This window comes from Ailuropoda melanoleuca, chromosome 3 (assembly GCF_002007445.2).
Source record: "Ailuropoda melanoleuca isolate Jingjing chromosome 3, ASM200744v2, whole genome shotgun sequence".
Lineage (NCBI taxonomy): Eukaryota > Metazoa > Chordata > Mammalia > Carnivora > Ursidae > Ailuropoda > Ailuropoda melanoleuca.
Genome location: NC_048220.1, coordinates 131,905,796 through 131,933,427, shown reverse-complemented (window position 1 = coordinate 131,933,427; position 27,632 = coordinate 131,905,796). Strand labels below are relative to the sequence as shown.

The following is a 27,632-nucleotide window of genomic DNA, read 5'->3' as shown; positions in this document are numbered from 1 at the left end:
ATATGACCTCACATCTGTTAGAATGTTTATTATAAGAAAGATAAAAGATAAGAAGTGCTGGTAAGGGTGTGCAGAAAAGGGAACCATTATACACTGTTGGTGGAAATGTAAATTGGTGTATCCATTATAAAAAGTAGTATAAAGTTTCCTCAGTAAAGTAAAAGAACCATCATACGATCCAGTTATCCCACTTCTGAGTATGTAAAAAAAAATCCAAAGTAAATGAAATCACTATCTGAAAGACGTATCTCTACTCTCATGTCACTGCAGCATTATTTACAATAGACAAGATATAGAAACAACCTCAATTTCCCAATGTCCATCAATAGACAAATGACTAAAGAAAATGTGGAATGAAAAAATACATATGGTATATATATATATATATATATGGAACATTGCTCAGCCTTAAAGAAGAAGGAAATCCTTCATTTGCAACAATGTAGATAAAACCGGAGGTCATTATGCTAAGGAAAATAACCAGACATAGAATGACAAATACATTATCTTATTTGCATGTGGAATCTAAAATATTCAAACTCATAAAACAAAGAGTAGAATGATAGTTTCCAGGGGCTATGGGGTGAGGGAAATGGGGAGATATTGGTCAAATAGTATACGAAATCAATTATGTAAGACGAGTAAGTTCTGTAGATTTAGAAAACAGCATGGTGACTATAGTTCACAATACTATATATATTGTATGTTTGAAATTTTCTAACAAGTATCTTGCATTCTCACCACAGAGAGAAAGAAAGAAAGAAAGAGAAAGAGACAGGGAGGGAGGGAAGGAAGGAAGAAGGTAGGGAACATTCACTAAGTGAGGTGATGAATATGTACTCAGCTTGAGTATGGTGATGTTGCAATGTATATATATAAAAACATCAAGTTGTACACCTTAAATATATAAAATTCCCATTTGTTAATTATAACTCAATAAAGCTGAAAAATTTTAAGGCTAAAACAGAAATTGAGTTGATGCTTATCCCTCTAAAATAGAAATGCTACATCTAAATAAATGTGGCCAGATGGGTAAATATAGTTGCCACACAGGTCAAGGACTTTTGTTTCCCCCAAATGAGGAGAAGAAGGGACCTTGTAATACTTGCCCACTGGTAAGATCTGTTTTACTCTTTTTTGTTGTTCCTCTCTGATGTGGAATTTTGGTTTAGTGAAAGCTATTTTCTGCTTCATCCCAGTGTTCCAATATCCTTATGTAAGCTATTTTTAGGGGGAAAAATCATCAACAGCTTTACAATAGAATAAAAACACATTTTCTTGCTATGTATAGATGAGGTTGAAAAGTCTTTTTTGTTAATAAATAAAATAATAAGTAAATAAATAAATAAATAAATCTCTAATTTATTAAGTTGCCTGGGTGACTTCCCCAGGTCCTTCTGTGTTTGTGAATTTACAGAGGCTTTCATGGGTAGAACAATTTTCACCTTTAATTCTTAGGGTCATAAATATGGCCTGTCTCTTTCCCCCATTCAATTTCAATGTATTCAATGCTCCAGGAATTTTCAGAATCTCTGACTCACTTTTGTTACTCTATCTTGTTGTTATGGTTTCTTTTTGAAATATTTATGATTTCTTTTTGGACTATCCTCTTTGATACACCAAGGGGAGATATATCAGTGAGAAGAGGTTAAGTTATGCCACAGTGACAAACTGGGTATTTTAAATGAGAGAAGTACAACACGATCTTAGTAAGAAAAATAAATACAACTCCACTGTCATTTCCCTTCAGAAAAATAATCTTAATACTGTTTTGCATGTCTTTCCATAACTTTATTTTGGTTCATTCAAAAGTCTGTCATGTAATTATGTATATAATACACAAAACACTCTGCAGCTTCTTCTATAAGTAGTAATATGTCTTGGATATTTCCATGCCAACTAAACAAATATAATTCCAATAGCTACACGACATTTCACATTGCTTTCTGACACATATTTAGATTTGTCTAGTTTGTTGTATTTTTTATAGCTGTGTAACAAATTATCACAAAAAGTTGAATAAAACTAAAGCCATCAAATTTCTTTATATTTATGTGTGTTTGTTTGTTGCTATATACATGCGATACTATGAGTAGTACCGTCTTCTGAAGGAGCACAGCTTCTCCAATATTCCATGGTGCTTCAATGTGATGTGGCAGTAGAAGATTTAAGAGGCCATTTAGTTTATAATGGCAAAAAAAGCGTCTGATCTGAACTTCTGAGTTCTCTCCTTAACAGCAGATGGGAGCAAGAAAATAATTCCCATTTACTAAGGTGGAAAGTGAAGTTTAGCTAAGAGAAACTCAGGGGATCTTAAAAGGCCTTGCAAATGAAAGGGAGAACAGGCAGCCAGGACCATAAAGGACTGATCACTGAAAACTAGGAGGAACAGAGACACCTGGTAGATGGCAGCAGGAATCCACAATGGCACAAACATTCCTCTTCTGCACTGTGCCATCTTTACCTGATCACTTTCCCTTCTATCTATGCCTTATCACTGTACCTTCTAATTATAACTGATTGTAGTGTTTTTATTTAATTCTTCATCACTATGATTTTCCCTACTCCTGATCACTATGCATTTACTCTATGTGTAATGGCTAGGGTTAACATACCTCATGCTGAGCCTTCCCTCCACACCTGAACACTGAACATTCACTTCATACGTGATTGCTACGCCTTTACTTTATACTGGGTTACTATTCCTTTGCTCTGTACGTGACTCTGAGAAAATGAAGAAAAATATCCAAAATGGTGTCTCAAGAAAGAAATTTGAAATGCATAATAGAATTAGGAGTCAAGTTCAATGAATAGTGAGGTTGAATTTATTGCATGCCTGAGTTTTGGGAATGGAATTTTAAGAGCATATGCCCTAATTCAGTGATTTGACACATAATTTATTTTCAATTTTTAAACTTTACAATAAGTTCAATGTATGTACTTTCGTTAAAATATAGGGTCATTAGCATATATTAATTAAAGTTGTGTTTATTTAAAACAAAACAAAACATTATCTCCATCAAGAAACATGTTAAGCTCCAAGGCCAATTTATATACCAAAATACTCCACTGACCACTATGGACGTTTCACTTATATTTTTTACAACTACATGCATGTTAGAACTGCCAAAACTCTGATTGCTTTCAATTTCCTACACTGAGGGGTACATACATGAAAATCATTCTTCGAATATATTTTTTAATGTGATATGCAAATTTAAGTTTCGTGAATGAGTCCATCTTATGATGAAAAAAATATCCCAGTGAAGTATTTTCCATTATAAATTGATCAGTTTTCTTAGGGGAGTTCCAAGTCTAGTCTACTTTCATAAAGAGTAAGTGAAGAGACTGAGGAATCAGCAGTAGCGTAAAACGTAATCTGTTTAATCATATCTATCATTGAATAAAAATGAGAAACTGGATTGGCTTATGTGGCCTTTTTTGCATTTACAACTAACTTAATAATATATAGGAAAATAAAATTAATCATTACTTCATGAAGCAATAGTAAATTTTTACCCGATATAAGAACAATGATGTTCCCAAAATTAAAAGGCAATATTTCTTCACAATCTTTCCTCAAAAAAAAAAAAAAAAAATCTTTCCTCCAGACAGTAAATTCAGTAAATTCAGTAAATTCAGTAAATTCAGTAAAGATTGACAGAATATGGTTTCAAGTGATGTGTTTATAATAATACTACAAAAGTAAGACACCAAAGCTTCTGGGCCTCTTCTTCAAAAACCCTTGAAACTTGAACTTTTATACTACTGAAATGCAGCTCTAAGAGTCAATATGAAATATTTTCTTCCATTCCATAGGTTGTCATTTTATTTTGTCAATGATTCTTTGGCTGTGCAGAAGTTTTTAGTTTGATGCAGTGCCAGTTGCTTGTTTTTGTTTTTGTTTCTTTGCCTTTGGTGTTAAAACCAAAATATCATTACAAAGACCAATGTCAAGAAGTCCCCCTCATGCTTTCTTCAGGAGTTTTACAATTTCAGATATTTAATCCATTTCAGTTGATTTTTGTGTTTGGTGTAAAATAATGGTCCAGTTTCATTGTTTTTCATGTGGCTGTCCAGTTTTCCCAACACCATTTATTGAAGAGAATATTCTTTCCTCATTATATATTCTTGGTTTCTTTGTCAACAGTTGGCCATATATACATGAGTACTTCTGGTCTCTCTTTCTATTCCATTGAACTAGGTGTCTGTTTTTATGCCCATACAAAACTGTTTTGATTACTATAGCTTTGTAGTATAGTTTGGAATCAGGAAATGTGAGGTCTCCAGCTTTGTCCTTTTTACCCAAGATTACTTTGGCTATGAGGTATCTCTTGAGGTTCCATAAAAACATTAGTATTGTTTGTTCTATTTCTGTGAAAACTTCCACTGACATTTTGTGAGGGATTGCATTGAATCTGTAGGTCACTTTAGATAGAATGGACATTTAAACAATATTAATTCTTCCAATCCATGAACATGGAATACCTCTTCATTTCTTTACGTCCTCCTCAGTTCATTTTATCAATGTTTTAGAGATTTCAGTTTACAGATCTTTCACCTCCTTAAATTTATTCCTTAGTATTTTATTCTTTCTGATGTTCTTATAAATGGGATTGCTTTCTTAATTTATATCTTTTTTATAGTTCACTGTAAAATGGATGCTGTTTTGAGCCACTGGGTTGCGGGTTGATTTGCTACAAAACACTAGTTAACCGACACAAGGGAAAAGTTATGAGAATTAAAAAAGTTATGAAACTTAGAAATTTTTGTTCAATTTTCATTTCATTAGTTGTCCAATGTGACTCCTTATATGCACTTTTAATTTACCATGTAGAATGGCAGTGTCAGCCTCATTTCATTAAAATTATCTCATTCTGAAGTTATGCCCCAGGGTAATGATTGTAAAATGGCTACTAGAATCCTGGAAGAAATCCAGGGTGAATCTCCCAAGATGTTTGGCCAGAACTAAATCAGTCCCCCAACAAGCAGTGCAATAAAGTAAGCACAGCTGCTGTCTCTTCTTGCTGCTCTGCAACAAAGAACACAGCTGCAAGTGGAAATAGGCCTGGGAGTTAGAGATTGGAGAGGTACAAAGACATGAAAAAGACGAAGATGTTTTAATATATCTCCAAGGGTAAGGCACCTTGTAGCTATTAAGGGTCATATAGTAAAACTTCATATATTTTCTTTTTACGCCAAACTAAGAATCAGTGCTCTACTGAAGCTGAAATTTATAAATTACATACTGTTAATTTAACAAAATGTAATATTTTGTTCTCTCTCCCATAAACAACAAAATTTGTTATTTTTGTAGTCTGTTATAATATCCTAAATATTATTAAATGACTTTTACTCATAGGTACCTTTTATTAATACACAGAAGAAAAGAAGTAGAAATTTCTATGATTCCTTAGAGATATGCTGTTGTGAAAAACAAATTAAAGATGTGAAATTTGCTTTCAGGCAAATTGCATTGTAATCTAGTATGGCTACTCTCAAAACAATTGCTGGATATAAAGTAATTATTTTTGAAAATTTAGAGTGACTGCAAAACAATTAAAACTTCTAAAAACTACTGATTCTAGGTAAAAAGAAGACTATAATTGCAAATATTTGGGTGTATTTTCATAAAAATAGAAGAGACAAAATTATCCTCTTAAATTATTATTTTAAAATTATTGTTTCAATTGCTTTTTTTTTAAGATTTTATTTATTTATTTGACAGAGAGAGACAGCCAGCGAGAGAGGGAACACAAGCAGGGGGAGTGGGAGAGGAAGAAGCAGGCTCCTAGCAGAGAAGCCTGATGTGGGGCTCGATCCCAGAACGCCGGGATCATGCCCTGAGCCAAAGGCAGACGCTTAAAGACTGTGCCACCCAGGCGCCCCTGTAAAATTAGTTTTTTTAAAGAGATTGCTCAATATACATGATAAAAACACTTTTACTAGCTTTTTATAACAATATGACATTCTAGTATCACTAAATGTCTTAAGACACTTATAATGTCCTTTCTGAGAATGGCAGTGCTGTTTACAAGTACATTTCTACTTATCCTATTTTCATTTCTTAAATGCCACACATGCACTAGACTGCTGACTCCAAAAGCACATATAATTTCATCTCATGGTTATTTTCCTCTTTGTGCCATGATGATCAGTATTATTAATTTTTTATTTCGTATTCTTAAAATTCAGGTCTAAAAACTTAGACATTTAATGAAGTTGCATTAAATCAAAATTAAAGAAGTACTTCTTTGAAGTTGTTTAAAGGCCAAAGACAATTATTGTATAGAATAATTGCTAGGAGGTGGCAAAATCATAAAGACTGGCATGATAATGAACTGCATACCAGAGGAAAAAAGAAAAGAAAAATGTTAAACATTCATTGATAAAATGTGTGCAAGTGTGTTCATGGACCTAACCAGGTCCATAATATTATAATGTCATTCTGTCCACACATGTTCATTTTGTTTTATTTGATCAAATTTTTAGGTGAGTAAAAAAAATGCAGTGTGACAGTCAGTAGCTTACAAGGCATTCATCATAACTCAAATGGTCCTTTTCTAAATCAACACTATAACAAGAAGCAGATTTTCTTTTAAAAATGAGAGCTACAGTGACTCTCAAGAAGCCATACTGTTACACTTTGTTCTGTGAGAACAAATGACTTAACTTTATTCAATGGTATACCTCACTGTTTTCATAATACAGTGCAACTGAATTTGTCAATTAATATTAATCATGAAAATTGCTGACCTGGGCAGATAGAGTTGTTTTTGGTCGTAAAATATATGAGTATTCTAACACTATGAGATTCTCTTTGGAAGTGACTATAAATTTGACAAATAGTATATTCTCCAATTCATGTTTCTACTTTGAAATGCTTTAAAAAACACTCTCTTCCCAGAGAGCATTTGGCAATGGCTAAAGACACTGTAATATGATGGTGGTAGAAAGGATGCTACTAACATCTAATGTTCAGAGGTCAGGGAGGTGCTGAACATCCTACCAGGCCAACAACAGTCTTCCACAGCAAAGAATCATCCAGGCTACTACGTCATTTAGTGGCAAGGTTGAAAAACCCTGCTGTAGAGGAATATGATTCCCTACATAATAGTTGAAATTACACAACATAATTCAAAGAGGTGAAGAAAAACATCGTATTGAAACATGCATTGAAAAACACTCTATTTTGCATCTTTCTTTATTAAACCATCCAGAATTGCCACAGACTTTGTCTGCTGATTATTACTCACTGACAAGAAACATGCAACCACATTTTGCTTTTCTCCCTGGTAATATAGCACACAGCAATTACTTGGAGGGCTCCATGACTACTATTTAGCATTATAGATATACAAGAAACAATAACTTGATAAACACTTGCACACCCCAGAGGTCTCTTGTGCTGCCTTCTCTGCATTCTCATAGCATATTCTGCTAAACTGTGAAGGGGATTCATTATTTGCATGACAATCTTGTTTATTTCTCCCTTTAACAAATGTGTGCATATGCACACACACACACACACACACACACACACACACACACACCCCTAAGCCATAAACCCACAGGGAAGACGAGTATTTTTCATCATTGTATCTTCTATGTGAAATCCTTGTCTAACTGATAAACCCCTGTACACTACGTAAGATTAATTGAGGAGTTCTCTAAGTCTGCAAGCTGAACTCACTGTCCACTTTATGGTTCCCTTATGTTTAGCTTATCAAACACTACATTGAAATTTTCTATTTATGTGTCTGTAGCCTGTTCAAATTTAGGGAACTTGTTCTCTTCTCTTCTCTTCTCTTCTCTTCTCTTCTCTTCTCTTCTCTTCTCTTCTCTTCTCTTCTCTTCTCTTCTCTTCTCCTGTCTTCTCTTTTCTCCTCCTCTCCTCCCCTCCTCACTCTTCTCCCTTTCCTTTCTTCCTTCCTTCCTTCTTTTCTACCATTTTATTGCTACTCACTATTAGTTCTCAGCATATAAAATACTTTCCTTCTCTCTCTTTCCAGAAAGAATTAAAGAGATACAAAAATGGAGATATGTTTTTTAATGGCTGAGTAATTCAAAACCAAATTAATGAGTATATGATAAAAACAATGAATTTGTCAGGCACCATATGCTAAGGAAAATTTTGTTGTCTTCTGCTTATACTGTTAGCCATTATTAATATTAGAAACCTATATGTCTTTAAGTATTACTGTTATTTAAAATATTTTTATCACAAGTCTGCATTTCACTTTTTATTATCACTTTATAAATTATATATATATGTAGTTTTTAATAAAGAAGAATGCATTTATCTGCTAGCAGATAAAGCCATAGCCCATTTTTTGAAGCAATTGCCTTCATCAGTATGTGTGTTTCTTTAAGATATGCCCTTTGTGCACATACACTGTACAACACACCCTTACGTTCTAAAATAAACTATTCTACACATATTTCTAAAAACTTTTTTTCACTAAAACAATATAATCTTCATAGGTCAGTATATACATACAAGCTCATTCATCTTAAGACTGCATAGGTAATCTGTATGTACTTGAAGAGTCATTTACTTGAAAACTTCCTTACTAGTAGACTTTAAGTGTGTTCCCAATGTTTCGCTATTACGAATAACACTGCAATGGACATCCTTTCACATGTACCTTGGTGTAACCATGTGAATGCATGGTTAATACAAACTGTACAACAAAAGGGTATGTTCTCAATTTAAAATACTGTTAAATTGCTATCCAAAACAACTGTAGGACTTCACCTGTTGGCTAATGGCTCTGTACATTAACAACTTTGTGAATTATCAGACTTGTAAACTTTGGTAGGTGAACATTAGTTTCTCCTTCTCCTTCGTGGCCTCTTAAATTGCTAATGGAATTTGAGGTTTTTCTTTGAATAATTAACACGTTTCTTTCTTCTGTGACTCTCTTGCTAATGTAATTTTCCCATTTTTTATTTGATTGTGACATATTTTTTTATTAAAAAAATACCCTTATGTAATAAAAATTAGCCCCCTGTCAGCCAGGTATGTTTACCAGTATTTCAGTTTATCTTTCATTTTATTAGGTTTAGCATAATTATTTGACATCTGTATTTTCAAATGTTTCTTCATTTAAATTCATGTCTTATTGATTGTTGTTTACTGTAAAAAGTCCTTTTTTAACCATATACTTGTTCGTTTTATTTTTTTAGTGGTTATGTTTTCATGAGCAGATTCAAAGTTTTAGTTTTTATAGTTTAATCACAGGTTTATTTACTATTTACTTTGTCCTTAAGCGTTGGGAAAACCATGCTATCCCTATTGTCCCAGCATCATGAGTATACCTGGCCCTCCACCTGAGCCCCACTCCTGAGCCCAGTTAATGAGGCTACTTTCCATTGCTCAATACCTCCATTTGTTTCACTGTGCACACTATCTGCATCACAAAGGATTTTCAGCTTTTGGAGCACATACCTATCTGGAAACTGTCCATTGTCTTTATCCACACTTTATCTAACGTACACATTATGGAGTTGTTAGAAAATTCTTTTTCAAAAGCATATCCTTGTTGGACTCCCTAGTGATTAGATTTGTAGTATAAATAAATGTCTATTCCCTTACTCTCAGCGTTTAGGAATAATTTTTCTCTTTATGGTATGTAGCCATCCCCAAATCCAATCCTTTAAAATAAGAAGAAACATTGTAACATCAGATCTAGCCTCACATGTCAAGAAGGCAACCTCCACTTCCGGCTCAATAAACTGTAAGGATTCTGGAATGTCCACTCTTCTTGTTATAATTATTCCACCAATAGCTTGATTCAGATTTTACATTTTTCACTATACAAAAAAATTGGGAACTTAAAAGCTAAATCTCTATCTGGCTTAGAAATCTTTTCCAGTTGCACTTCTTACTAACCATGTAGTCTTGGGCAAATCATTTAATTCTATGTATCAGTTTTATCCTCTGTAAAACAAGGATAACCATCATGTTGCCCTTATGATGTGAGCAGGAAATTACTATAAATTACATGCAATGCCTGGCATATAGTAAGTGCTCAATAAATATTCCTTGATGCTGTTTCAATATTCATAACATCATTAGAACAACTGCTTTGACAACCTGTAGTCTCAGATGCTGACAAAACTAACTGGTTGTTTTGGGGTGACCAACTTTAGATTTTCTGCAGAACTCAAAGTCAACATTCAAATGTTCAACTTCCTTTTCCTTGCTGATCAAAACTTCTATGGATGCAATTAATTCCACAGCTGATGGCAAGCAAGATTAAAATATCTGAAATCAACTGTTGGCTGCATCATAGGCAAAAAGGGAAATAGCTGCCATAGTACAATCATCTAGCATCACAAATACATAGAAAGGAAAATAAGTGCTGATTTCATGTGTCATTCCCAAATCAAGGCACTTCATGGAAAATGGCATCATTGTTTCTTATCTGATGCTGAAACCATTCTCACTATTCTTTTGGATTTCATTTTTTGCTTTTGGGGTCCTTGTTAAATCTAGAATTTGTCCAAGTACCAACTCAGATTCAATGTAGCTGTATGTATCTGAGATCCAACAAGACAGTTTAAATGGAAACAGGTTTACTTTGTTAAGAATGATTTTGTCATTGGCAGGCTGGGATAGAGCATCACTTCTGCATTAGAATCACCCTTCCAGACCCTTTTAACTTTCTGCTCCATCTCACTTAGCAGGAGGCTTTCATCCTTACGATGCCAGAGGCTGCTGCATTTTCAGACCACATCTGGTTTTTGGGCCAGGGGTGAAATATGTATGCTACCTATGTCTTCTCAGGAAACTTATCTCTTTTCTGGAAATCCCACCCCATTGGCCTCCACTGACATCCTACTGGCTAGATTTAGGTCACATGGTCACTCCTAGATGAAAGGGAGTGGTGGGAGGTGAATATTTGATTCTGCATCATGTCACCCTGAACAATACTGATTTGTAGTAACACGAAAAGACAGGCTGAATATTAGTTAGATAACTAACAGTATCCACCTAAAGGCAAGAAGCCCCAACCTATCGTTTATAACAAATAACATATGTCCGTGTATATGTGTATATTTAGCAGGGCTGGCAGAACACTAACTGCCTGAGAGCAGCAGATGCTTTGTCTATCAGACTGCGACACTATCCTCTATTATTCCCCCTGCCTCCGGTCACACCCCCTGCAAGCCCTTACCATGGTGGTTGACAAACTTTTTCTGTAAAAGGCAACAAGGGAATTACTTTCGGCTTTGTGAGTCAAATGGTCTCCATTGCAGCTTCTCAATTCTGTCACTGTAATGCCCAAACTACCACAGGCAATATTTAAATGAATGGATGTGGCTGTATTCCAGTTAAACATTATATTAAAAAAATAGACCACAAGCTGAATTTGTCTCCCTTGCCACTGTTGGCTGGTCCCTCCTCTCCAATACTACTAGCTTTTTAATTCTAAAATCAGAATCAATGCAGGCATCACCCATTCTGAAGCACACATGTGAAGTGAGTTCATCCCTCCACTAACTTTCAAAGCACCTCCTATACATTCACATTAAAATGTACAATAGATGCTATTTTGATACTTTTTTATCTATTTTTTTTCTCAGTGAATTTTCTCTCTCTCAATGGAATCATGCCTAGAAGCACAATAATACAGTTACTTAAAACCTATTCTGTCGTGTTCTTTTTCTCTACTTCTTTTTTTTCTTTTTAAATGGATGCTTTTTTTAAGATTTTATTTGAGAGAGAGTGAGTGAGAGAGAGAGCACTCTCTCTCAGGGGGAGAGGGGAGAGGCAGAGGGAGAAGCATACTCCCCACTGAACAGGAAGTCTGACACAGGGCTTGATCCTAGGACGTTGAGGTCATGACGTGAGCTGAAGGAGACACTTACCGACTAAGCCACCCAGGTGCCCCCTTTTTCTCTACTTCTTTCAGATATTGTATATTCCTCCTCAACCATACTCATCTCAGTAAAAGAATTTAGGAATATTATTTCCCATTCCCATCCTCCTCTTAAGTCCTGGATGAAGACTTTGCAATGTTGTGACTTGTTCCTAAGTCCTCAAACTATAGCTTATGCCACAGTAATTCCTTGAAGCTATGATTCTTGGATTGTACAGTATCCTTTAGCATCCTCAAATGTATCCATTTAGATTTAACTGTGTACACACATAAACACATATTTCAGGGTACATTTCCAATTTTTTTCCCTCTCCTTGTCATTTTCCTTGACTTTGAGGATCTCTGTTTGGATTCATTTCAACAATTTTCAATTTCAACATTTTCTCAAATATATTTTTAGATAAGATAACGCAATCTACTTTCTGGATCCTTCCCCAAACATTTCTTTTACCTTTACAAATGAGTCATATTTTGATGAGCAAAGGATTTGGGGCTAGAGTTTTTTTCTTTTTCTTTGTAGATTATACATTCAACTGTCAAACAGATTCTAGTATTTATTTTCTTCTTTTTTTTTAAGATTTTTTATTTTTTGACTGAGAGAAAGAGACAGAGAATGCAAGCAGGGGGAATGGCAGAGGGAGAAGGAGAAGCAGGCTTCCTGCTGGGCAAGGAACCTGATGTAGGGCTTGATCCCAGGACCCCAGGACTATGACCTGAGCCGAAGGCAGTTGCTTAACAGACTGAGCCACCCTGGTGCCCCAGATTCTGGCATTTCAAGTGATAAATATGATATGTATTACATAGATTACCAGGCAATTTAAAAATATCTGAAAATCTGTAAAATTTTCTCTTTTGTTTAGGTTTCAGGTACTTTGCCAGGATTTACGTAGGTTTAATTCTTATTCTAACCTTTCCTCAAAAACTCTATTAAACTCATAAATTCAATATGTTCTTCACCTCAAGGGAAAAAAAATCATACTTTCCTTCATCTACTCTTTTTTGTTCTGGGAACATATGTCATCCACACAAGAGGTCTAATGCACATATATATTTTTTAAGTCTCATCTTGTACCACAATTCCCACATTTGGGGGATTTTTTGCTCTCTGATTTTTAGTTAATTCTTCCAGTCTGATATGTTCCCAAGTTCCAGGACAATAATTTGGATCATATCAATGGCCATTCATGCCTCAATCATATACTGATATTTTGTTGTTTACTGGTTGCAGAAAACATGGCTCTGAGTTACAGAAATCTCTTTGTCGTATCCCAACAACACTAGTGCTCTTGTTATCTTTTGCTCAGCACACTTGCTTAGTAATGACTGCTCTGCCTGTGTTTCTGTTTGCCCCCTGGTTATGGTGGTTTCACTTCTGCTCCTTGGGACTCTAATGTAGCCTCTGGAAGTTACCCTTACCAATGGCATTCTCACAAATGGTGGAGTCGCAGAGCTCTTCACTTTTGTGAGACAAAAGTAGGTTAGCAAATGGGGTGTCAGTTCTTTGACAAAGTGAGAAAAGGAAGTCTGTTCTAGAATTTCCACATTAACTCTCACCTGCCAGGCTTAATGGCGTTGAGCCCTTCAGTTTACCTTCAACTTTGTTTAGAGACCAATAAGCCCGAGTGACATCTGGGACTCTCCCCAGACTCTCTCGAGCTGATCCCTGTGTTCTACTCTGGTAGAATTGCTTTCTGCTCTGAGATTCTGGTAAAGAACTAGTCTTCTCTTTCTAACCTGCTTCCCCAACAGCTTCAGGAGCCATCTGCCTACCTCATGAGAGCTAAAATGGGCTTGAGCAGGGAAGGGGAGAAACTACAATCTTTCATTAACAACCCATATGTATATGAGATGAAGAATGTTAACTAAACTTATTGTGGTAATCATTTCAGATATGTGTAAGTGAAGGTATTACATTGTACATCTTAAATTTCACACTGCTTTTTGTCAGTTATATCTCAAAAACATTTTAAAAATAAAAATTAAAAATAAAACCACTTATATACATATCCAAAACACAACAATTTGATTAATGACTATAATAACCTCAGCTTAAACTAAGTCATACTTACATATACAATACTCATATATAATAATACTCATATATAAGCTCAAATATATAAAATCCTTACTCAAAAATCATGTTCTACATCCCTTAGAGTCTTATAGAGATAGTCAAAAAATTATCATAGCTGAACTTCATTTTAATGATTTACAAAATTTGTCATAGGAGAGAAAAACAAAATAAAATAGCTACACGGCAGAGATCTGTAAGCGATGAGGAAGCCCCAGGTCATCAGAGTGACATGAGGCCTAAATCATACCCCATCAACTGCAGGGTAAGCTCTACATTCAAGAGAACCTGGTGTCAATTTCTTCTTGGCCTTTTTCTAGATATATGAATTTGGGAAAAATCACCTAATTACAGTATGCTGGCTTATACATCTTTAAAATGGTATCCAAAATACTTTAAGAATTTTCTTATGTTTTAAAACAAATGAGGTATGTAAATGTTTATGAGTATCTAAAAAGTTTTACTGAATGCTATAGCTAATTACTTGCATTTTTAATGCTATTATAAATTGGTCATACACTACAAGCTTAAAAGACATGTGGCAAAAGATTTCAGACATTATATCACCTATTTCTATTTATGTAAATTGTCACCTTGAATGTATTGGTATCTTCATAGCAAGATACATGAAGAAATAATATGGTCAAAATTATGTCAAGCAAGAATTGCTGGTGTTTTCCCATTAATGATTTTTTTTCTTGATACCAAACTATCATCTCTACTTATAAGTTCAGAAATTAATTTTAATAGATATTCTAATACCTAGACCCAATATTCTTTAACATTTTAAGCCACATGTAAATATAAAAATATTTTGAAATTTCTTCAGATTTCCCCACACATACACAAAATGAAAAACTGGTCTTCAAATGATGATTTTTTTTTTGATTCTTAAAAATATGTTAACTGCCAAAGTAAACAATGATTTTTTTCTTACCCATATCTGACATTTCAGGCACAGTAACGATGTACGGTCCATCCGTGAACTTTGGAGCATTGTCATTGATGTCTTGTACTTTGATTATGAACTCGGATTCAGGTTCAAGAGGCTTGTTTGTTCGTCGGTCAATAGCCTGGGCATGAAGCACATAGTGGGTCTTCTGCTCTCTGTCTAAGCTTTTCGTTGAGTGGATGTCCCCAGTGGTATCATCAATGATAAATATAGTCCCAGCACCTTCTCCGGTAAGGATGTACTTGACAGACCCATCGCCTTTGTCAGAATTGGAGTGCAGCTGGAAAATACAAATTAAATAATTTAGCTTGCAATTATATTCCAACCTAACATCATGTTATTTTAAAATTGCCTATCTATAATTTCTAACTTACTTTGATTAACTTTTCTTATCTCCACAGTGTCCTATAGGTTACTACAATCATTTATTTTTCTACAGTTCTTCTCTACCTGGTACTATGGATATTTTTATCATGACCTAAAAAATCCAATCATTACCTTAAGAGTAATTAATAAATAATACTAATTAAAAGAAAAACAATAACACTTGATGTTTTTCTACTAAATCAACACTTCACTAACTACAGAAAATAGAATTGGAAAAAGAAACTACCAGTAAATCACTGTTGCCTTCAATACTTTCAGGAATAATGATTTTTAAAAATTAATTGTTTGGCATTTTACTTCAAACCTAAAATTTAAAAAAGAAAAAATATGTATCGTAGGAGAAAATTCAAATTATTAAAAATCTCCACAAAAGAGGCATTTATTTGTTACAGAGGTACTAATTTTATAATTTGAAAAATTTTTAAAAAGACTATTTCCCAGATTATTTGCTCAGATTTAGAACATTAAGAATATTAAAATAGATTAAAATAGAATGTTTTCTTTTTTTAAGTTTGTTTGTTTTTTTATTTTTAGTAATCTCTGTACTCAACAGAGGCCTTGAACTCATGAGCCTGAGATCAAGAGTCACATGTTCTACTGACTGAGCCACTGAACCAGCCAGGCATCCACTTTTTTTTTTTAATTATGAGAATTTAACTTTCAATTGTAGTGATTGATTTAATCAATACATAGGCCTATATTTTTTAAATTAATTAAAATACACCAACAAATTCTCACTCATTAAAATAAAAATACTGGAATATCATTTTAATTGATATTACAGAAGTAATATTTCAGTAGAGAAGTATTTAGTTAGAAAGATAAATAGATATTAAGATAATTATAAACCACTTTTTTGTCATTTAAACATCAGGAAATGATTTTATTTATTTATTTAATTTATTTATCTTAGAGAGAGAGAGAGAACACAGGTGGAGGGGCAGAGGGAGAGAGAGAGAATCTCAAGAAGACTCTGCACTGAGCGCAGAATCCAACATGGGGATCAATCTCATGACCCTGAGATCATGAATTGAGCTGAAATCAAGAACTGAATGCTTAACCGACTGAGCCACCCAGGCTCCCCGAGAAATGCTTCTAAACTGCATATAATTCATATTTCATAATCTATTTCAACTTGTGCCATCTTAATTAAATATTTCCGTAAGAGCCACTGCTATATTTTAAACAACCACACAATATTTTCTTAAATCTTAAATAAATATCTGAAGAATTGTTTCTCCCAAGAGATCTGAACAGTTATCCTTCATATGAAACCTTTTTGGTTATATAACCTCAACTACTCACTTTTTGCTCATTTCTGACACTTGGAAACATTGAAAAATATAACCTTGTCCATATAGCTTTTGGGTTTCTTTCCATAATAAAGAGAGATTTTTCAAGGATTATATTAAAATCTGAACCCTTAGAAGACATTTTTTAAAAAGATAAAATATAGAAAAATAAATGACAAAAGGACTATCCTATGGTAAAATGGAGGCAACTGAAATATAAATTATACTACATCAAAAATACACTGTCTCTTTTTTTGAAAACGCATAAGACATAAACAGGGACAAATTCTGATGGAAATCACTTAGCAAGATTCAACAAATTATATCTTTCCAAACTACTTTTTTTTTTTAGCTTTTATAAAGAGGCGTAAGAAACCCATTAGCAAAATATGAAAAACATAGCTTTCAAAGATTCACACTTCATTAGTAAATTAACTACTGAATGAAGAATGCAGAATGAGTTGTGTGGAGATAGTTGTATGCATAGATGGAAGTGTATTTAGTCATTTCTTTATGTTTCTTGACATATCTTTTTAGTACTGAGAAGAAGGATTTATCATTTATGAAGCAGACACCTGCAAAATATCAATAGAGCAGCCTGTTTCATGTTCTGCAAATTTGCTTTAATCTGTAACCAAATCACAGCAATGTAAAGCAACAAATTCATTAAACAAATGTTTTTAAAAACACTCTCTCAAACACTCTTGTTATTAAATAAAATGTGAGACAGTTTTATTAGCTATTGTTATACTATATAAATTAGAAATCTATATAACTAATTTAAAACCCTACTAGGGGAAATGTGTTATGCTTCTAACAACTTACTTCAGAAAGATATAGCAATGCTGACAATTGACTTTTATTTTCAGGATATATTTTCATATTCTTCTATGTTCTTAGTGAGGTTATTTTGATGTTACTTTATTTTGGAATAAAGGTTTGTATTAACAAAAAGTTAATCACATTTAAAGAATGGGATTATATATGTAGACCAGCAATGGAAGTATGTGAGAGAAATAGTAAAGTTGTCAATCTAAAGCATGTATTAAAAGCATAACACACTCTATGATTTATATAGATTGTTAAGCAATTCAGATAAAAGAAATAAATGTGAGTAATTTTATGGCTTTAGATTTTAAGACTTGGATCTGGTTCCACATTCATAAAGTATTTATAATTAGTAAACAACTAAGCCTAAATATTTCTGAAATTATGTCTAATTTGAAAATAGATGTGCAATAAAATCAGTGAATTATAATTTAACAGTATTTATGTTATTGGATAACATAGTAAAAGTTATATTAAAATGTTACAAATATGTATTTGAATTATATGAGGTGTTAATAATGCTTAGTTTGAGTGTTTAAATAATATAATCATTTCATTAATGGATTTTATAAATCTCTCAGCAGGCCTAGTTGAATCTTGGAACGATTAGCTTTTATGTTAACACTGATGGGAAACTATTCCAATGGCATTCAGTCAAATTAGTAGTTTATATGATTATGATGATAACCATTTGTGGGGAAAAAAAAGTGATCCACTCTCAGGATTACCTCCTGTCTACCAGATACCCATTTCCAAATATTCAGTTCAGTTTGGAATATATATATCTGCAACAGAGGTGACTCCTGAGAGGACCACCAGTTATTTTGTCTTCTTTTGCTTAATAAGTGAGTTTTAAGTTCCTGAAAGAGTACGTGCTGTATATCAGGGACTTTTTAAGGCAAAGAAACAGTGAATGAGTGAATGGATGACTGAGTGAATGAATGAATGAAATGGATGAGCATAATCATACTAGTAGAGGTAAAAATCTTAAGATATGGAGAGAAAGCTCTTTGATAATCAGGTAAAACAGATAACCAGGATAGAAATGTGTTATCTCCGAGGGTGGGCAGCAATGAGACATCAAATGAAAGAATTGTGAGTAGAGCACATACAGTAGAAATACTCTGGATCTTGACATAATGCTGATTTAGCAACAGCAAAATATGATGTTGTAAGTTGAGCTAGCTACTATATTATTAAAGAGAGACTTTCATTTATCTTACATTGACATATATAAAAATATTTGGGAGACAAAGCAGATTTTAGTCATATATACTGAACTCTTTGTAGCAGACAATTTAGAAATACCATGGAGAGAACAGTGTCAGGGTCTTATCATAACACACAGTGGTGGGAATATACTTTTAGAGTCATGAGATTTTGCAAAGCAAGTGATTCTTTTGTGCCAAAGGACAGATGTTATATTGTCCTAAAGCAAGAAGAAAGAGTGCTTTTGTATGTAATCACATGATAAAGTAGAGTTAAATAACTGCTCTTTAGAAAACGGAAAAGGGGAGGAGAATGAAGAAAAAAAATATAACCACCCAAGTAAAGCAAAATGACCACTTCTCTGGCATTACTTTAATAAATTGTCTCTTTCTAAGTGTTAAGTAGTAACCTATGGTACTTAGAAAGCTCATGAGACTCACATGAGTTCCCCCTAGAAAACTATTTATTCACTCCGGACCACATTAGGATCAGGACCTAAAAATTTATAGCTTTCACTCCAATGCAGAGTTCCTCGCTAAGATAATAGTCTATCCCTTGGGGAAGAATAACTTTAAAAGGTTAAGAACATGGTGGCAGAGCAATTAACTTCAAAAGTTGCTTTTAGTGAGGACTTTAAGCTATGTTAAAAAGATAGGTCACTGATTTAAAATTGTAATATTTTAAACTACATGTTTTATGTATGTTTTTTGAGTTGGAAACTTATATTTACAATATTCAAGTGGAATTTAGGAACAAAGTGAAAATATTGTGTAGTAATTCCACTACTATTATTTTCCCAATACACAAAATACAAGTGATGCAATGTGAGGATCATAGGAAATACATGTTATTAAAATGGATTATGCATCCTTCATTCCAGAATGTTATATTTTTTCCAGAATGTGTTATATTTTAAACTATAAGCAGATAAAACAAAATTCAATTGAACTGTTAATAAGTAATTGAGTAAAGAAGAAAAAACATATCAAATCATAATAGTCTCTCGGTAATTAACATTTCAGTCTAGAGCAAAAAAAATATACGTAACCACTGGTTTTAATTAGGCATCAGTTAATATGTAAAAAGTTATATTAAAATTAGTAATGAAAAAGCACTTTGCCCAACCACAAATATAACATTAATTGATTAAAAAGTTAAGAAATTAGGTGACAGTAAGGAAATAAGGTATGTGTTTGTTTAACTAGAAACATCAGAGGTCTTTGTAAACATGCAAAAGTCCCCTGTTGAATTTCAGTTTTTAGCATTTAACTTCTTAATGTGTATTCTTAGAGAAGAAAACTAATGAGTGAGGAGGAGAAGGGAAAAGGAACACGAAGAAGTGTGTGTTTATTATATCCCCTTAATCCCAGATTAGGCATATTAATGTACAAGATTAAAAAAAAACTATAGGGGCGCCTGGGTGGCACAGCAGTTAAGCGTCTGCCTTCGGCTCGGGGCGTGATCCCAGCATTGTGGGATCGAGCCCCACATCAGGCTCCTCTGCTATGAACCTGCTTCTTCCTCTCCCACTCCCCCTGCTTGTGTTCCCTCTCTCGCTGGCTGTCTCTGTCTCTGTCAAATAAATAAATAAAAAAAAAAATCTTAAAAAAAAAAAAAACTATAAAATATCTTTGATCTGAAGTTGTAATAATTCCATATCCAACAGCTGTACTTTAGAGAGCCCCATTGGGATGTGTCAAATATTTGGGCACTGCAGGAGGCAAGTCAGTGGTTGAGAATTTCACTGTTCGTTGTTGGAAAGCCTCAAAAACCAACCAATTGATTAAAGTTGGAGATACATGAGGCATAGGAGTACCTCTTCTCTATCAGAGTTAATCTGTGTTCTTTTATCTGCCAATTAGGGTCCAGCTGAGAAAAAGACAGCCCTGGCAGCTGGTTTTAAAGAAAAAAAATCTCGGAGTGTACTAATATTAGTACAATTCCAGAAAAATACTGGCCCAAACCATTGTCTACACATTTGCATGTGTTGTGATTTCATCTCCATTAAAACTCTGTCATTACTGTTCATTTTAGCTCTTTGTTCAAATAAGAAAGCAGTAATTGCATATCAGAGGGAGAGGTAAAGAAGATGACAGAAAAGTGAATGGCTTCAATCATTTAGAAAATTCATCTGACAATAAAATAAGACATTATCATTTGATCTAGCAATCACTTTCAGAAGTATATATCCAACAAATATTTTTGGGGCATTCGCTATGTTCCAGTCCTGGTATTCAGTACTTAAACATATCAATAATACAGAGATTCCTAACTTGGGAGGAGGATATACATTAATCCCAGTGGCGAGAAATACACAGTAAGCAGAAAACATGACTGATATATGTTAGACAGTGGCATGACCCATACTTAAAAACAGAGAAAGAAAGTAAAGGAGAAGAACTATCAAAGATGGTTGGGAATGTGTAGAGAGATTGCAATATTAACTATGGAAGTATGGTGGGTAGAACAACAGCCCCTCAAAGATGTCTATATCTTTACTCTGGAAGCCTGTGAATATGTTACTTTATATGGCAAAAGGACTTCATACATGTGTTTGAGGTTAAGGCCCTTAGGACAAGGAAATTACCTTGGTTTCTCTAGATGGGACAATTCTGATCACATGGGTCCTTACAAGGGAAGAACTGATCGCAGCTGGGTGAGAGAGAGAGAAAAACGGAAGTGTGAGAAGAATTCAGCACCTCATTGCTGGTTCTAAAACGTAAAAATCTTCACGCAAGACCTAAGAGAGGCCTCTAGAAGCTGGGAAAAAGCAAGGGAATGGGACCACACCTTGATTTTAGTCCAGTGAGAACTATGTTAAACTTCTAACCTATGAAAGTGTTGGAAAACAAATTTGTGTGGTTTTGAGGCATTAATTTTGCAGTGCTTTGTTAAAGCAACAATAAAATTTAATAAAGGAGTCAGATATGCCGTATTAAAAAGATGACATTTTAGTAAATTCTTGAAGGAGGTGAGGGAGTTAGCCAAGTGCATATTATAGGGAAGAGCACTGAAGGCAGGGAACACAGAAAGAGCAAAGGGATCAAGTTAGGGACATGACCAGCAGATTCCAGAAACAGAGAGGAAGCAAGTGTGACCAGAGTTGCATGGACAGATAAGGGCAGTAGGAGAAGATATCAGAGAAATTCAGTAGTTCCCTCTTGTCTGTGGTTTCACTTCCCTGGGTTCAGTTACCCACTGTCAGCTGTGGTCCAGAAGCAGGTGATCCTCCTTCTGACTTATCATCAGCAGGTCAATAGTAGCTTAATGATGTGTCACAATGCCCACATAATTTACCTCACTTCATCTTATCATTTTATTGTCCCACATCATCACAATAAGAAGGGTGAGTATAGTACAGTAAGATATATTGTACTGTAAGATCATGGAGGACCCAGGGATGAGACAAAGGGGGACAGGAGAGTTTTGAGCAGTGGAGTATCACAATTGATTATGTCTCAAAAGGATTGTGTCCACTTCATTACTGAGAACAGAAAATAAAAGAACAAAAATGAAAGCAGGGAGAACTGACTGACTGCCACCATGATAATACAATGATTGATGATGACAGCATGGACTGGGGTGATGGTGAAAGTGATAAAAAATGGTACAACCAAGAGGGCGCCTGGGTGGCTCAGTCAATTAAGCATCCGACTCTTCATTTTGACTCAGGTCATGACCTCAGGGGTTGTGAGATCAAGCCCCGCACTGGGCTCCGCAATCATAGCAGTCTGCTTGAGATTCTTTCCCTTTCCCACAGTTACTAAGAATTTGGAATTGTAATCAAATGAGATGTGGAAGGATACAGTATCAGGAACTAGGATAGGAAAGATTAGGGATTGAATTTTGACATGCTAACCATGGTATTTCTATTGGTGATCTCAGTAGAGATATAGAGGCCATTTTCATATGAACTCTGTAGTTCAAAAGACAAATATGGTTGGCTTTATAAATTTAGGAGACATCCAGCACAAAAGTGGTATTTACAGCAATGAAACAGAATGAGGTTATCAATGAAATAAATGTAGAAGAAATTAAAAAGACCAGAAAAATAGAGAAGGAGAAACTAGTTAGGTAGGAGGAAAACCAAACACATGCTAGTGTCCTGGAAAATAAGAGAAATTAAAACATCTGTAGATAAGGATATCTATGTATGAATAACGCTTACTGATTATTTCAGAGGCAAAATATCTAAAGGTCCAACTGGAGGGGGATTGTTTCATAAATTATGAATTATCATTACAATAATAACATGACTTTGTTAGCTCTGAAGAATTCTCTATAATTGGTTGTGGACTGAGAAAACCATGCCATGCAATAATATAGAAGCTGAGATCTTACTTAGATAAAAGTATAAATAACAAAAGCTACATGTATAGAATATTCCTATTTATTAACATGGACATATGGATAGTTAGGAAAGAATATAATCCAAGCCAGTGAGACTTGAAGAAGGGCAGAAAAAAGCTGAGGGCAGAAAAAAGCTGACACTGCAGTGACTTAGTCAATTTCCTTTTACATATCTTTCAGTTTTAATTAATTAAATAAATATTACTTTTTAATATAAATGTTCTTGTTGTTGTTAATGAACAACAGTTCTGAATTTTCTTTGGGCCAGTTATATGGAAAAATCAGAGTATCTTGCAGCCTTCTCCAAGAGGTAGGAATCATTAGAAAATCTCAGGTACCATCTGATTTCTATGCATAGCCCCTAACCTTTGCTTGATTCTCATTCTGAGATGCTTAAGAATTTGATATATATATTTGGCCATGCCTCAGATTGCTAAATTCTGTCCTGAATGTGGTCACATCTCTAAGGCTATTGCTTCAAGTTGCCCAGGTACTGCGAGGTAATGCTTATTTAATTGGCTGTCTTGTCTTGCTGAAGCCAGTCTTGACATTTTTGCATCTATATCCCTGCCTATCTCATATATCCCTCACGTAAGCCTGCCATTTCCACATCTGTCTCCATTCAGTTATTCTCTTGGTCTATATCAACAGGGTCCTTGTGTTTACTCTAGGTTTAAAACCAATTCAGCGTAATTGAATGGAAGAAAAAAATATAGCATCCATCCCTACTATGTATCAAGCAAGGTGCGGAAATAAATCAAGTTCCTTGTCCTCAAGAAGTTTTTAGTGCAGTGAGCAAGAAAGAGCAATAGATCCACAGAGTATGGACAGTTCTGACTGAAGCATAGGGTAAACTAATTTTCCATTGTTGGGAAGTTTTCCCAGAGGAAAGGACACTAAGTCTCAATCTATATTTCTGTTTCTCCATTTCTATAAAGGGATAAAATTTACACACTTTCTAAAATTTAACTCTCATCAAACTTTTTCCTTATTCATGTGTGTTCTGGATTTAATCTAATCACGCAACATAAATTGTTCTAAGGTTACCAAACACCACCTAGTTATAATTTTATTTATTTACTTTTTTTTTGAGAAAGCTAATTTAAAAAACATGATAAAACTACATCAGCACAAGGAAGCAGAATGCAAAACTCCCAAATATTGGGTCTAACTTTGGAAATGCAAGACATGGAAATACTGAATCTTTTCCAATGGAGAGAAACTGTGGATTGAAACTCAAGGAGGATACAGTGCAAAATGTAAGTTTTCTTGCTAAGATTTTCTGTGATGTGTGGGGCTACTCAACCCAGAGTTGAGCATACGTAACACTGCAGGTTAAAATGAAAATTGTGTGGTCTGCTATTGTGCACAATTTTTCCTCTAAGTTAAGCTTCAGAATGAAATGCTATTCTGAAATGTTTGAATCATAAAGTCCAATTTACTCAGCTGTAAGTCTGAACTCACTCTTTACTTTCTCATGTGTTTTTTTTTTTAATATTTTATTTATTATTTGACAGAGAGAGAGACAGCCAGCGAGAGAGGGAGCACAAGAGGGAGTGGGAGAGGAAGAAGCAGGCTTCCAGCAGAGGAGCCTGATGTGGGGCTCGATCCCAGAACGCTGGTTTCACGCCCTGAGCCGAAGGCAGACGCTTAACGACTGTGCCACCCCTCTCATGTGTTTCTTAGATTGAATAACCCCTCTCATATGTTTCTTATCAGAGCTACCACCTTCTCAGTCACTCAGTATGAAATCTTATGCACTAATGATGATTTTTCTTTTCCCATTTCTCCTCACCAAAAACTTTCTAAATTCTTGTGATTCTATCTCTTTAAAAAATCTCCCCACCCTTGGGGCGCCTGGGTGGCACAGCGGTTGAGCGTCTGCCTTCGGCTCAGGGCGTGATCCTGGCGTTCTGGGATCGAGCCCCACGTCAGGCTCCTCCGCTGAGCCTGCTTCTTCCTCTCCCACTCCCCCTGCTTGTGTTCCCTCTCTCCCTGGCTGTCTCTATCTCTGTTGAATAGATAAAATCTTAAAAAAAAAAAAAATCTCCCCACCCTCACCCCTTCTCTCCATCACAGTTAGCAGAGTTAATTCATGCTCTTGTACTTTCTGGGGTTATTGCAGTTTCCCCTAAGTGGTCTCATTAACTATCTGCCTGTTTCTGTTCCATGCACATTCCATTTACACCATAGTTTAGTGTGTTACTTCTAAAATGTGAATTTTATCCTTTCTGAAATAAAACATTTGAGAGCGTCCCACAGCCTTCAGATGGAATACATTTCCCCCTGGCTCTCGTCAACATGTCTAACCTAATCTTTGGGCACTTCACCATTCACACCAAATTTTTAGGCAAACTAAACTGGATGATCTGGCTCCTCATGGGTCCACTGTCCACGTTAGATTTCCTCAAACTAGATATTTTCTATGTACCTGCCCAGAAGTAAGTCATTTCCTATCTTCTGTAAAATTGTTTCTGAAATTTTCATCCAAAGAATCTGTCTTTCCTTTGTGATGTCAAAGAAACCCTCGCTTACCTATCGTTAAGTAGTTACCATTTCATGGTATCTTTCAGATGAAATGCCCCACATCTTGTACTTTACTTGATTCTGATTGAGGGCAGAAGCCAAGTTTCATTCACTGTCATGTCTCCAATATACAATACATATCTGATTTTTAATAAATATTATTTTTTCATTGCAACTGAGGTTTTTTGGGGTTTTTTTGGTAATATGGAGAGATTGTGATAGGACTCGTTGCTAAGATCCTTTCATCTTTATCTACTTTCACTATTTAAACATTTAAATTTGCCTTTAAACCTTTTTTTCCTACCATAAATAAAAATATATGATCTATAACATAAAATACGGAATACGAGTAGCAAACATATTTTCTGTTACTTTTTAATAACTTAAAAATTAACTAGTGATGTACTATATCCTGGCTAACTGAACATAATTAAATAAATATCATTAAAGAATGAAATATGATTGGAATTTTCATAAATCATGATATACTAAAAGATATCAACTAAAAAATAAATAAGGAAATTAAAAAGTTACAAATAAAAAAAGAAGAGTCAGGGTATTACAATAATACCTGGAGGAAACTTGGCTCACCCGGAAGCAATGAGGAGATCTAAAAGTGGTCAGTGAAGAGGTACACTTTTTAAAAACCGTGTTTCAAAAACTTCAATTTTAAGAGAAAACTGAATATTTAAAGCAAAATTAATAACATTGTAAGAAGGGTTTGTAAGGTAATTTGACTAAAAGGTATGACAGAAGTATAAAAAAAAAATGAAATGGGCGGGAACTAATTATACTGTTTTAGTGGAACTGCATTTGTGAAGGGGAATGTTTGAATGGTAAGTGGGAGTTGGAAAGTAGAAAGTATCCAGTGTGAGGTACGCAGAGGAAACAGGGTAGCAAATGTGAAGTGTGTGATATGTTGTGGTAAAACATGGATTCCAAAAGAGACTGCATGATGCTATTGATGCGTATCGTTTAAGACTAGGACCAACACTACAAATGAATCAAGTGATGAATTACTTAAAAATTTTATAGAAGAGCTAAAAAGAATTACTTTTAAAAATGTGAGTAAACTAAGATAAGGTAAGAAACGGAACAAAAACAGAGTTCAAAACAAGAACAAAAACAATACTGGTGTCTACCAGCCACATCAATTATTATATTAAATATCCATGTGTTCTAGATGAGAGCAAAAAGGTGGATTAAGGATCTCTAAACGTTTTTCCTCCATAAAAGCAAGAGAATACTGGCAAATATTGGAAGAATCAACTTTTTCAGATCTCTGGAAATTAACCAAAGAATTGTAGCATTCCTGGGAGAATGTAAGCAAGAAAAACAGCTGAATCTTGGTGTGAACAGTAATCTCTGTGGTATTTTAATGTGCCTTATTCCCATCTACCTGACCCCCACAACTCCACAGTAGTTTTGACAAACAACATCTTAACGTAACAGTGAAAATTCAAAAGAAAAGTCCAGGACCAGATAGCGTCACTGGTGATTTCCTTCCAACATTGAAATAATTCTCATCAGTCCTTCATAAACTTTTCCATCCAACATTGAAATAATTCTCATCAGTCCTTCATAAACTTCTCCATCCAACACTGAAATAATTCTCATCAGTCCTTCATAAACTTCTCCAAAAACAGTATCATTTACAACTCATTATATGAGGCCAGCATTAAACTGACACCAAAATCCGATAGCAATATCACAAAAAAGGAATCTGCAGATCAATTTACCTTATAGCTAAAACAATCCTCAACAAAATACCCGCAAATCAAATCCAGCAACCTTTATATTTTTAAAAAAGAATGACACGACATGATTAAGTATGATTTATCAAGGAAACCAAGGTTGCTTAAAACATACCAAAGCCATTCAATATAATATAAGTATTTTTTTTAAAAAACATATAAGATTATCTCATAGATTTGGAAAAATCATTTGGCAAAACCTAACATAATTTTCTAATAAAAAGAGTCAACCAACTAGAAATAGAAGAGAACATCCTCAACCTGATTAATTGCATCTATAATAGGCCAGCAGTTAATTTCATATTTAATGGTGAAAGACTAAAGTTTTTCTCCAAGGATCAGAAGCACTACAATTATCCACTCTTGCCATTTCTA

The 27,632-nt window shown here is 34.4% G+C and overlaps 1 protein-coding gene across 4 annotated transcripts in view; it reads right to left on the bottom strand.

The window, feature by feature from the left end:
• Window positions 1–27,632, bottom strand: part of CDH18 (cadherin 18) — a 478,586-nt gene that overhangs the window by 223,998 nt on the left and 226,956 nt on the right. For all 4 annotated transcript variants that reach the window (XM_019802760.2, XM_034657069.1, XM_034657070.1 and 1 more), the window contains one exon: window positions 14,897–15,191. In XM_019802760.2, coding sequence (XP_019658319.1) covers window positions 14,897–15,191 — 295 coding nt within the window. The remainder of the gene's footprint in view (window positions 1–14,896; window positions 15,192–27,632) is intronic.